The 12,553-nt window shown below is 43.8% G+C and overlaps 1 protein-coding gene across 1 annotated transcript; it reads right to left on the bottom strand.

Annotated features, from left to right (window-relative positions):
* Positions 1 to 3,028: 3,028 nt before the first annotated feature.
* Positions 3,029 to 12,370, bottom strand: NUP42 (nucleoporin 42). The gene is made up of 7 exons (XM_083468418.1): positions 12,237 to 12,370; positions 10,328 to 10,517; positions 9,130 to 9,224; positions 7,642 to 7,718; positions 6,384 to 6,470; positions 5,174 to 5,258; positions 3,029 to 5,044 (listed from the first exon to the last, which is right to left on the bottom strand). Exons 1-7 carry the CDS (start codon positions 12,346 to 12,348, stop codon positions 4,413 to 4,415), a joined length of 1,278 nt encoding a protein of 425 aa, XP_083324544.1. The 5' UTR covers positions 12,349 to 12,370; the 3' UTR covers positions 3,029 to 4,412.
* Positions 12,371 to 12,553: the final 183 nt, after the last annotated feature.

The following is a 12,553-nucleotide window of genomic DNA, read 5'->3' as shown; positions in this document are numbered from 1 at the left end:
TGACATTGCCTCTGGTTTGCTTATCTTCCTTCCAGTCAGCAGAGTCTGAAGGGGGCTAGTTCACTGCACAAAAAGTTTCCAACATGGGGTTGGGCAAGTACGCTGATTGATGAGGGTTCCCATTCCTTAGAGGAACCTTTGCATGATCAACCAGCACTCTTCAGAATCAGCCATAACCTGTACATGTGATATCACACTAGATGCACACTTTCTGGCAGTTTTGTGATGAGCACCTGAACATAGGAAGCTGTCTTACATGGAGGGCTCCTCCACAGTTCCACTGGTCCTACCACTTTCCCCTGATGAAACCTGCTGTTTAGCACAGAATTGGAGCAAGAGTCATTCGGGTTTTCTCTGGATTGACTTCTACTCCAATTTAGCACTAAAGAGCACCTCTCTTCCTTGACATTTGTTACTCAGTGAGGCCAGCACAGCTGCTAATATTTTAATCTATCTGGGTTTGTAATGTTCTGCTAGTACAGCTGGGCTTACTCAAAAAGGACCAGGCTATGTTCCTGGAGGTGGGTGATGGTGATGAACGAGACAGGTCCATTCATTGTTCACATTCACTGACCAATTTCATTCTGGATTGCCTTTTAATAAAGGCTGAAGAATGGAAGGAAATGACGGTAGCAGGTAAGAGAATCCTTGTGACATGTGAGTCAAGGCTTGGGAATGCTAATTAGCCCAGATTAATAAATGCCTTGGGCAGCCTGACCACATGGAACTAAAGTTGTCCTGGCAATGCCATCGTTGGATTTTATTGCCAAGCCTTCTGGAAAGAACTATTTTTATCATACAGATGGGCTAGGCCTGTCAAAGGACATGTGCTGGATGAGGCCAATGGCCTACCTAGTCCAGTATCCTGTTCTCAGTGGCCAACCAGTTGCCTACGGGGAGCCTGAAAGCAGGACCTGAGCTCAGCAGCATCAATGGCCTTGCATTTACCCCATCTGTAAGCTTGCCAGCATGGCACTGCCAACGTGCTACAACAGTGCTTAATGCACTTACAGAATCAGCTGCCACCACAAGCTTTGGTATGCCAGCACAAGCACCCCACCCCCCAAGTGTAAGCATTGCTTTGGCAAAGTCATAGATCTGGTTGCTGGACTCTAAGAAGCAGATAAGCTTTCTGTTCCACAGTTATTTTGAAAAGCAATAGAGCACTAGAAGTATCTATTGCACACAGCGGGAATACAAGGGAGAATGCACTGTGGAAGGCAAACCTAATTGCTTTTATTGACAATTACTTTATGACCGAACGGAAAGGGGCAATTAGACTCCTCATGTCTGTAGTAAAGCATTCCTTGTAGCGTTTTGGATATCAACATTGAGAGGGGGTATTGATATCTAAATTAATGGCCTGAGTTTATAAATTGCCCTGTGCTTTTATTTCAAGAGGGAACAGCAGCTAAGTAGATCTGCAAAGGATAAAGAGATTAATTAATTACAGTATCGGTCTTTGGGGATTTCCAAAGCTTTTCTGTAAACATGCCTTCAAACAAAAAGGACAGTTTGCTTAAGGCTATGTGGAGTTGGCAAGGAAGGGTGGACTCCTTCAACAAAAGAAGATATAGGCATGCTCTCAAGGCAGCCTAGGGAATCATGAGCTGCATTCTTTTCTGGGCAACCTTCCAGGAACCAGAGGCCGGTGTGGACGGAGCAAGAAATGCTTATGTTCCTTTTGTACAGCAGACAAATTTCTACACACATGTACCTATCAGTCCTTAGATCAGAGCAGGAGAACCTTTGGCCCCTTGGACGTTGCTGAATTCCAGCTTCCATCATTTCTCACCATTGGACATGCCAGCTGAGAATGATGGGAGCTGGAGCCGAGCAACATGGGGAGAGCTCTGCGGCTTCCCTAGCCCTGCCTCCCTTAGATGTTCAGGACAGAAGCAGTGTGCCTGCTAAACTTCAAACCATTCTAAATTTGACCTACATTAGTGAAAGATAGTGGTCGTAATCACATGAAACTAGTCTGAGACGTGAGGACACATAACAGTTTTTCACCTCATTCCTCCCCACTCCCCCCACCCGCAGTAGTTGAAAGCATAGTACTTCCTGTTATTCAGGGTGCCATACTATGGGGTCATTATGGGACGCGGGTGGCGCTGTGGTCTAAACCACTGAGCCTCTTGGGCTTGCCGATTGCAAGGTTGGCGGTTCGAATCCCTGTGACAGGATGAGCTCTTGTTGCTCTGTCCCAGCGCCTGCCAACCTAGCAGTTCAAAAGCACGTCAATGCAAGTAGATAGATAGCCACCACTGCAGCGGGAAGGTAAACGACATTTCCATGCGCTCTGGCTTCTGTCACAGTGTCCCATTGTGCCAGAAGCGGTTTAGTCATGTTGGCCACATGACCTGGAAAGCTGTGTGTGGACAAACACCGGCTCTCTCGGCCTGAAAGCGAGATGAGTGCCTCAACCCCACAGTCGCCTTTGGACTTAACCGTCCAGGGGTCCTTTACCTATTTACCTTTACTATGGGGTCATGCATTTATATTAAAGGGTCTCTAAACTAGCTGGATAGCTATCTATTAAATTTTCATTTTCAGTACAAAATTAATGCACAGAAACAAAAGACCTGCTCTCACTCTCTTTTTAAAAAATCATTGGTTTACATAATGTTTTCCCTTCATGCGAAAGTTACTGACCCTTTGCAATTACGCATTATTTACATTCACATGGGCAGGCAAAGCAGGGTGGCTGTTTATGCCCATGATTTTGGCAGATTTGCACACAGCTCAGCTATTGACGCTGGATGAAAAGGTAAGAGGTGGGGCACCATGTGCGAAGAGAAGAAGGGATCCGAAGTTCAAATTGATCTGCTTGACGACGAGCCTCTCGCATGAAGTTCTGAGTGCAAAAGCGATTGTGGGCACAGACAGGAGATGGTGAGGGGCTTAATCTTTACTATTGTCAATGACTAGCAATTCATTTAGTTGTTTTAGATATTTGTAATCCACCCTTCACCAAAAAGGTCCCAAGGTGGCAGGCATTAAAATTAAAACCATCATTAATCACGAGTAAAATTGAAACAAAAATAATTCAGTGTCATAATCAAATTCAGTACTGGTTTCCGTACCAAAATTTACCTGATGAGAAAGTGGTTTTTGTTGTCTGGGGCATCAGAATGACCAAACAAAGGCACACATTGCAGTACGCATACAATAAAATAAAACTAAAGTATTTGCATGAATCTGGAGTCCTTATACCTCACAGAAAATGAGGGTAAGCCCAACTGCTATCCGGGAGGAAAGCTAGTTTATGCTATTGTTTGCTTCCTGTGTTTTGCTAAAACAGTCACACACAGAGGAAGGCTTTAGTAGACTAGGTGCTAAGAGGATATACTCAGAATTACAGTAAGGCAGAGCACTGTGGTAACAACTGGTCCCAGCGCCAAATCACAGCAGATAGATGTGCTCATTTAAATCAACCAATTACAGCTAGAAAAGCTAAGGCTGAGGACTACTGTGGTACTGAAGCTGTTGAGGCCAGATTATAGCAACAGAAGAGCAAGGAGGAGTTGTGGGTTCTATAACTTTGGTATAGTTGGGCAATAGCTGGTGTGTCCAAAAGGTATGATTTGGGGACTTTAAGGTACCGTATTTTTCACTCTATAAGACGCACATTTTCCCCTCCAAAAATTAAGGGGAAATGTGTGTGCATCTTATGGAGTGAATGCAGGCTCCTTGGCTTCAGCGACAGCAATGCGAAGCCTCAGAAGTGCAGTGGGAGCGCTCCCGCCACACTCCGGAGACTTCGGGTTGCTTTCACTGAAGCCTGGAGCCAGGAGAGCAAGACTCTCCTGGCTTCAGCGGAAGGAACCCGAAGCCTCTGGAGCACAGCGGGAACTCCCGCTGCGCTCTAGAGGCTTCGGGTTGCCTTCACTGAAGGTGAAGGCAATGTGGGAGAGGGAGAGCTGCGCAGCGCCCCTTCAGCGAAGCGAGAGGAGAAATGGAAGGGGCTCTGTTTCTCCTGCCGCTTCACTGAAGGGACGCCGCACAGAGAGGGGGAGATTTTTTCCCCCTTGTTCTCCCCCTCTAAAACAAGGTGCGTCCTGTGGTTGGGTGCGTCCTATAGAGCGAAAAATACGGTACCTTTTAGATCATTAGCACAACATTTCATTGCCATAAAGTATGGAAGCCAACTCCACCAAAGAAAAGAGCAGCTTGGGTTTCCTACATTTTCAAGTTCATTGCAAAGCTACACTTTGCTATGCAATACTCTCAAGATAAATATTCATTCTGGAGCCAACAAGTCAAATAGATCACACATTTCTAGAAACAAATGTAACTTCTCTGAAACAATACGGTGAGCCATAGATGAATTTAACTTCCGAAGGATTAAATCAAAGTGTCTCTGATATTCACACACACAGAAAAGATAGTAAGAACAACCTCAGGCCACGTTACGGATTTAGAAGTGCTGCTGGTGGTGGCTTGGAAGGGATTTTTCCGAGTGTGAATTTCTTCGCCTTAAATTGCTCCAGTTCTTCAGCAGACAGTTCCGACTCTGGGGTAAATAACTTTGCAGAGGTAGTGCTGGGAGGGGTTGTGGAAGGGGGCAATGTTGCATTACCCCCAAAGAGACTTGCCGGCTGCCCAAACAGTGTGTTCCCCGAATTCAAAGAAGCGGAAGCAGCAGCTGTTCCAAACACTGAAGCAGATGTGGAGTCTGAGGAGCTGGCAGGAAAAGGTTTGCCAAATCCGGGATTCAAAGCAGGGGTAATGGCCGCTGTCCCAAACACCGATGCAGGCGCAGTCTCCGGGGAACTTGCTGGAAAAGGTTTGCCAAACCCTGAAAAACCAGAAGCTCCAAAGCCACCTGGAGTGGTTGTAGCCATTTTAAATGAAAAGGAAGATGCCGATGAAGCGGGTTGATCTCCAAAGCTGATGGCATGGGGCGCAGTGGTGGAAGATGCGGTGCCCTGGTTGCTTGTGAGGCTCCCAAACGCAGGTGTGGTTCCAGAGGAGATGCTGCCAAGTTCAGAAGCTGGTTTGAAGGAGAAGGCTTGAGGAGATTTATTATCCACAGGAAAGGCTGCAATTGTCGCACAAAGAAAAGCAATAGTTTGCAATAGTAAGGTCAAAGAAACGATAGTAATCCCAGGACTATCGGAACTAAGAATATGCAAACCTCCACCCACCACCAGCCAAAACAAATCCCTACCTGATGATCCAAAAGCCGATGCCTGCTGTCCTCCAAACCCAAATGCAGGTGGTGGCTGACTAGCCGTGTTCTTAAATTCAGATATCTTAAAACAATGAGAAGTAGTTCTACATGTTACAGAAGAAAAAAGGTACTATTGCTTCCAATTCAATATAAAATGCATAGTTAGAAGTGAACAAATATTTGATATAGAATAAGCCAACTTACAGTACCATCACTATGATTTCACTTTATTTGTGGTGCGGATCTACAGCAGGGATGGGGAATCTAAGGTCCTCCAGATGTTGTTGGACAACTCCTCCCACCATCCCCAACTCCTGGCCATACTAGCTGATGCTGAGAGGAGCTGAAGTCCAGCAACACCTGGAAGGCCACAGGTAAATGAACAGAACTCTGTACTATTTCTGTACTGTCATCAGAGGCAGCCCTATTTACATGTAACACACTGCAGTAATCTAATCTGGAGGTGACCAAAGCATAGACAACAGAGGTTAGCCTACTTGTGTCCAGATAGGGGTGCAGCTGGACTGTCAGCCGAAGCTGATGGAAGGCACTCTGTGCTGCTGAGGCCACCTGAGCCTCAAGCAACAGCAGAGGATCCAGAGGTTCCCACAAACTACAAACCTGCTCCTTCCCTTGATTCCCACAAAGGGGCACCCCCACCCTGGTCAGCCCAGGTCTTGATATATCCCCCACTCCTGTGATAAATTGAGCCCAGATGAGTTCTCAGTTGGTCAGCCAGCAGGGGTCAGGGTGGAACAGGCTTCCCTCTGCCAATCCAAGGTGCAAAAAGGCCGGCTTCCTCAAGAGGAGGAGGAATTCCAGCTGCTGTATAAGAGTTACCTCCTCCATGGATGGTCTCCGGCTGCTGCTACTTCTGAGAGCAAAGCATCAGTTTTCCAAAACACACACACACTCTCCCTCTCTCTCTCTAAAGAACCACCTGCCCTCTTAGTAACCTCTTTTTCTGCCTTCTTGAACCCCCTTGGCCACCACCATCTTTCAAGGAAGCAGAGCCAGAAGCTGAACAATGCCAATGAATAATACCCCTTACTCTGGATGTTTATTGTAGAGACAGTATCTTCTATCAACAAATCTGATTTTATTATTGTGAACTGCTTCGCGAAACATGACTGAAAGATTTACAAACCTTGCAAAATAAATCTAAAACTTTAAATGAAGACCTTTTCATTTTCTCTATTACACTCACCAATGCTGCTTTAGTAGATGCATTTATATTCTTCAGCTCAAGCAACCGACTTCTCCACTGGCTTGCTAATTGCTGGACTGAATTGATCTGGAGAAAAAGTGAGATTAGACTGTGTTAGGACCCTGCCAATCAAACCAAGAAGGAATAGAATTTCTGAGCAGCTGCGATTAAAATGTGTTGGCACATTCAGAACCAGAAGGATGTCATTACTACCCCACAATTCAAATGTATATATTTTGGGGGCGGTGGACTTGATTCCAAATCACAGCCATTTACACTAAACAATATTACACCACTAGTAATCACATTCAGCTCTCAACAGTTCAACGCATCATCAGAGATTTACAACCTTTCTTAGATAATGACAGTTTTCTTTCCCAAGCTCCGATAGGAAAATCTTTCATCGCCTACAGAAAGCCACCCAATCTTAAACAAGTCCTCACACACGATAATACAACAACCAGACTTAACATGGACACTGGCACAAGAGCCTGCAATAAATTTAGATGCCAACTTTGCAGCCACATACACCCGGACAACATCATTAGTGGCCCCAATAATATCAAACATACCATCCCAGGCCTATTTAATTGTTTGTCTTCCAACATTATATATGCTATCAAATGCCAACAGTGCCCTTCAGCTCTCTATATTGGACAAACAGGACAAACCTTACGCCAAAGGATAAATGGACATAAATTTGACATCAGGAATCATAAAACAGAGAAACCAATAGGAGAACACTTCAATCTCACAGGACATTCCATGCAAGATCTTAAAGTAGCTGTCTTATTGCAAAAGAATTTTAGAAATACACTTGAAAAAGAAGTTACAACTCATTACCAAACTAAAAACTATGGAGAGACCTGGTCTGAATACAGATATTGGATTCATGTCCCATTATACATGGTAAAGCTAATTTTCGTCATCTATCCCTTTAAAAATCCCTTGCCTTTCCCTGTGGAACCAACTGCCATCATTAACAGTCATCAACAGTTATAAGGTTGGAGCAACCTATGTTTCAGAGTATCTGAAGAAGTGTGTATACACACAAAAGCTCATACCTAGAAAGCTTATATTTAGTTGGTCTTTAAAATGCTACTGGAATTATGAAAAAAAATGGGGGGGGGGATTCTTTTAAAGACTGTCTTAAGACAAAAATACTTGATTCTCGTTAAGGGAGTTCTTTTTGGATAATCTTTTAATATTTTTTTGTATCTTTCATCTTGTTATTTATTATTAATATGTAGAGACTCACATAATTTTGTACATTGTTGTTTGCTCTGCTATTATAATATTCAAGACGCAACTCTTCTGGCAAGAAGTCTGGAAACCCTGCAGGAAGAGGAACAGTCAAAACCTGGAAAGACAGATAATACTGCTCTTATCCCCAGCTATGAAATCATAGTAAATGCATCCCCCCAACAACTCTCATGTTTGTTGACAAGAGACACTGGCCAAGTATAAAAGCAAATGGCAATGGCACCAGAGAATCGATTAATAGCTTTCACCATGCATTGGGATCTTATTTCAAAAGCATGATACTTCAAAAACTCCAGAAGTTACTTCAATACATGGTAAGTAACATATTCTGTGATCTGTGCTACCTTGTACTTTCTTAATTTAGAGCTTATGCCAGCTTGCAAATTAATCATTTATCCAAGCAAGATATCGTGTGAAGAAATGCAGTTTCTACTCTACATTTATTCAGGATACAAGCAATGCGTGGTAGGGAGAACTTGTTTAGTCCAGGCATAGGCAAACTTGGCCCTCCAGATATTTTGGGACTACAACTGCCATCATCCCTTGCCACTGGTCCTGTTAGCTAGGGATGATGGGAGTTGTACAATGGTACCTCGGGTTACATATGCTTCAGGTTACAGACTCTGCTAACCCAGAAATAGTGCTTCAGGTTAAGAACTTTGCTTCAGGATGAGAACAGAAATTGTGCTCCGGCGGCGCGGCAGGCCCCATTAGTGAAAGTGTTGCTTCAGGTTAAGAACAGTTTCAGGTTAAGTACGGACCTCCGGAACGAATTAAGTACTTAACCCGAGGTACCACTGTAGTCCCAAAACATCTGGAGGGCCGACTTTGCCTATGCCTGGTTTAGCCCCTTCTGAGCCTCTCAATTCTCCTTTTCAGGTGCCTTCTACGTCCGTCCTTCCCAAAGCTGGGCTCACTTTTCGAGCCTGGCTGAGGGCTGGGAAAGCAGGAAAGGAAACACTGTCCAGGAGCAGTAATATTAGCAATGAAGAATCAGAGACAGCAAAAGACCAAACAGCCCACTGGTAGATTTTTAATCCTTCTCTATTGCCAATGACACATATACTGTACATACCCCAACAACACACTACTAAAATCATAAAGGAAAAAATGGTTTCAGAACTCTTCTTTCTCTCATGGAGCCTATAACAGTCAGCAACACATAGAGCTGGGTTAAATAATACAAGGAGGCCAAGTTAGCAAATCACATTATTATAAATTGCCCACCTGGTAAAGTAGTTAGATTCTGGTCTTGCAAAAACTCCCACTTTGGTTTAGTTAAATAAATACTAGAATGAATAGAAATTTTAGAAGCATTGTCCATAGCAAAGCCTCATTAAAAAAGAAAGAAAGATAAAAGACAGACACCTTTTGTTCACTTATATAAGCACACTTCGCATTCTTTGGGATCCAATAACAGTATTCAAGTGAGAAATAAACCTAAGCATGTGTGGGTAATTAAGAGGATTAGGAAAGATTCTACCTGATATATTTGGCTTTTCTTTCATAGGTGAATAGGTGGAAAACATCCATTGTCCTGAAGATTCCCAACTCTCCATGTCTTTCATTATAATTTCACTGAATAAACGACATTCAAAAGTCATAAGCCAAATGAAACCGAAGATAGCAGTGAAGACCTACTTAAAGCTAGATTCAATGTGTTTTTAAAAAAATACAGAGCCAAGTCAAAGGTTTACTGTGATAAGACGAAACAGTATGTTTTATAAGTGGCTTGCTACAATACTCTTTTTCAGTTTCTAAAATTCAAAGAAAACAAGTGGAAAGAGTGGGTGCAAGATCAAATATAAACAGGAAGTACTTGAATAAGCAGGGGAAATCACAAGTGAATGAAAAAAAATTGTTAAGTGATTCAGTGTGAGAAATCCACATCTGCATCATTTGGGGGCACAGATGCCAATCCAGTCTGATGCAGATGGCAATGCACATCCCCATCTAGAGCTTCTAGTTTTACACAACTAAGAAGCAACAGCTGCATCAGAGCCAATATTAAACCAATCTGAAACATATTTGTACCAAGTCACATTTTTTAAATAGCTATCAGAACAAAAATTAGCTACACCAATGAAACATTAACATGATTGAAATTATCTGAAAAGAAACAATTCTTCTCTGTTAATGGGATAGGAATCTTAGGCTAGTCTTTCCCCTTTTTCATTCCCAAATGCAGTTTATGAAGACAAGTGTCAGACTCACATGCTCCTCCCTCATCCCTCTCCTTGAGTGCCAGCTTTGGCAGTTTAATCTTGTTTATAGGAAACCAGTTCCCATTACATCTGAAACAGGAAACTCTGGATGAATGTTAACTAAAGCATCATTAAGCCACGGTCTACCACTTCAGACACAGCAGGATTTGCTTTAAACAGGATCAAAGTGCCAATAGCATAAGAAATAAGCATGACCAACACTCATTCAGGCTAATTATGCCCAAACTGGCTCTTAATATTATGAACTTTTATGAGCAAAGGCCACTATGAAGAAAATGTCACAGGCAGGCATTCTGTACACAGTTAATTCTTCTTAACTCCTATTTACCTCACTGGGATATTAACAACTGTTTACATGACTGCAGCCATAGGGTTCAGGTTTGTTTTTTAATTAGCCATTCAATAAAATTTATTTAAAGTCTATTAAAACTTGAGAGATAGGAAATTGCTACTTACAGAAGTTTATCTTCCTCATCTACAATGCCACTATTACCAACATTTTCAGTGGAGTTTAATGCAGCATATCTATTCTGTGAAATGCCAGAATCTCTGTTGTGCCAGCTGGTTGACTTGGAAAAACTGGATGTCTGTACAGGGTTACTGTATCTCTGATTATGTCCACTCCATGCTACTCTTCGACCGGAGCCTTCAGTTGGGAAAGAAAGAGATGTGTTAAGTAAGAGTTATGAGAGACACCAGCTTCACTACTTCTGCTGCCTGTTGAATTTTCACCTGTGGCAGCCTGCAGAAAGTCTCAAAATCTAGTATCCTGGGGGGTGGGGAGGCAAGGCATTGGACCAATCGCTACACCTGCTCCAGGGTGACCTGGCACAGAGCAAGGCTACATTACGCCAACTGCTACCTAGCTAAGGTTAGGATTGTCTTGTTAGTCTAGACCAGCCTTTCTCAACTTCTGGTGTGTCCCCCCCCCCATATGTTTTTGAACTACGACTCCCATCATCCCTGATCACTAGGAATGATGGGAGTTGTAGCCAAGAACATCCAGGGACCCAAGGTTATGAAAAGGCTGGTCTAGACGTGCCCTGTTATTTTTATCGGAGGATGGTGGCAGTGGCCGGGGAATGCAAGAGAGCCGCAAACAATATGATCACGGCAACACCACTCTCAGCTCAGCTCAGCCCACTGGGTCAGCCACACCAGGGAGAGAGAGCGGCATTGGCTGCTTCCCTTCCCTCGCTTCCAAGCCACCCTTCGCCAACCCAGTGCCCTCCTGAAGTTCTGGACTACAGCTCCCATCAGCCCTAGCCAACGCTAGGGTTGCCACCTGTCCAGGATTGTCCCATATTTCAATGTAAAATACTACATCTTGTATTGATACAGTTTTGTCCTGTATTTTAGGTCTCCTTTCTTTCTCTCAACCCCTCTGCCAAGTTAGGGATCTTCTCCACATGCATGTGTTGGAAAGGTCCTATAGCTAAGCTCTGGGTCGCCATGCACATTTACAAATTTGTGTGTGTGCACGCATGGCAAATTCCAGAGGGCCCATCCTGTTAGGATACCATCAGTGCCAGATTTACGTGTAAGCTAAACAAGCTACAGTGGTACCTCGCAAGACGAATGCCTCGCAAGACGAAAGAGTTTTCCGTTTTTTGAGTTGTTCCGCAAGACGAATTTCCCTATGGGCTTGCTTCGCAAGACGAAACGTCTTGCGAGTTCTTGCGAGTTTGTTTCCTTTTTCTTAAAGCCGCTAAGCTGTTAATAGCTGCTAAGCCGTTAATAGCCGCTAAGCCGCTAATAGCCGTGCTTCGCAAGACAAAAAAACCGCAAGATGAAGAGACTCGCGGAACGCATTAATTTCGTCTTGCGAGGCACCACTGTATAACTTACAGCCCCACTCTCTTGGGGCCCCCAAAAAATTTGAAGGGAAAAAAAACCTGGATGTACATTTCCAAAATATAAAATAAAAAACAAACAAAATAAAACCTACATACAGCAGCAGTATTGCATGTTGTGTAGGCTCCTATGACATAAGTAATGTGCCCCACCTGCTTCCTAAAATATCACTGGTTTGCTGTTATTATTTCATGTTATAGCAAGTTTCTAGTGACTAGATTATGAGTCTTCATAAATTGTGTTTCTAAAGAAACTTTTGTTATTGCCAAATGCCAATGTGTTTGCATTATTAGGTTTGTTATGAATAAAAAATAATTTTAAGTTAGAGCTTAATAATTATTTCACTATCAATATACTTAATTGTATTTCAATTCAAAAATTACTTTGATAAAATACATATTTTGTTATGTGCAAATGGCTTTAGATACCTATTAGGCCCATAAATTATCATACAGATTATCATACAGCATATATTCAACGCAAAAACCGCGGGACAGCCTCCCGTTCTTACCCGCGTTGGCTCTGCCGGCGTGTTGGCGCGGGTGCTCGTTCCAGCAGTTGTCGCCGAAGCGGCAGTGGCCCTGCAAGAAGTAGTGGCAGACCTGGCCGGAGTTGCGCGCCATGGCGGAGCTTCCCCGGCGGCAGCTCCCGAAAGCAACTCCTCGAAAGCAAGAATATGAAGAACCGCCGCCGCCGCCACCGCTGCTGCCTTACGCACGACGGTAGGCTCTGCTTTCAGGGCTCGTGTTGATGACGCGCGGGCGTCGGCAGCAGCCTCGCTGGGCGAGCGCGAGCCCCCTCCGAGCGGCTCTTTCCTAAGACGTCAGC

The sequence above is a fragment of the Podarcis liolepis genome (genome assembly GCF_965112155.1).
Source record: "Podarcis liolepis genome assembly, chromosome: 12".
NCBI lineage: Eukaryota > Metazoa > Chordata > Lepidosauria > Squamata > Lacertidae > Podarcis > Podarcis liolepis.
The sequence above is the reverse complement of the archived record's forward strand: the minus strand, read 5'-3'. Positions and strand labels throughout refer to the sequence as shown.

Bases quoted from the DNA above. Each gene is read 5' to 3' on its own strand.
- NUP42 (XM_083468418.1), bottom strand. From the start codon at position 12,348: ATGGCGCGCAACTCCGGCCAGGTCTGCCACTACTTCTTGCAGGGCCAC. The intron at 10,518-12,236 runs GTAAGAACGGGA...TCCCAACTGAAG, and splicing joins CGCCGGCAGAGCCAACGCGG to GCTCCGGTCGAAGAGTAGCA. The intron at 5,259-6,383 runs GTGAGTGTAATA...CATTGTTTTAAG, and splicing joins CATCTACTAAAGCAGCATTG to ATATCTGAATTTAAGAACAC.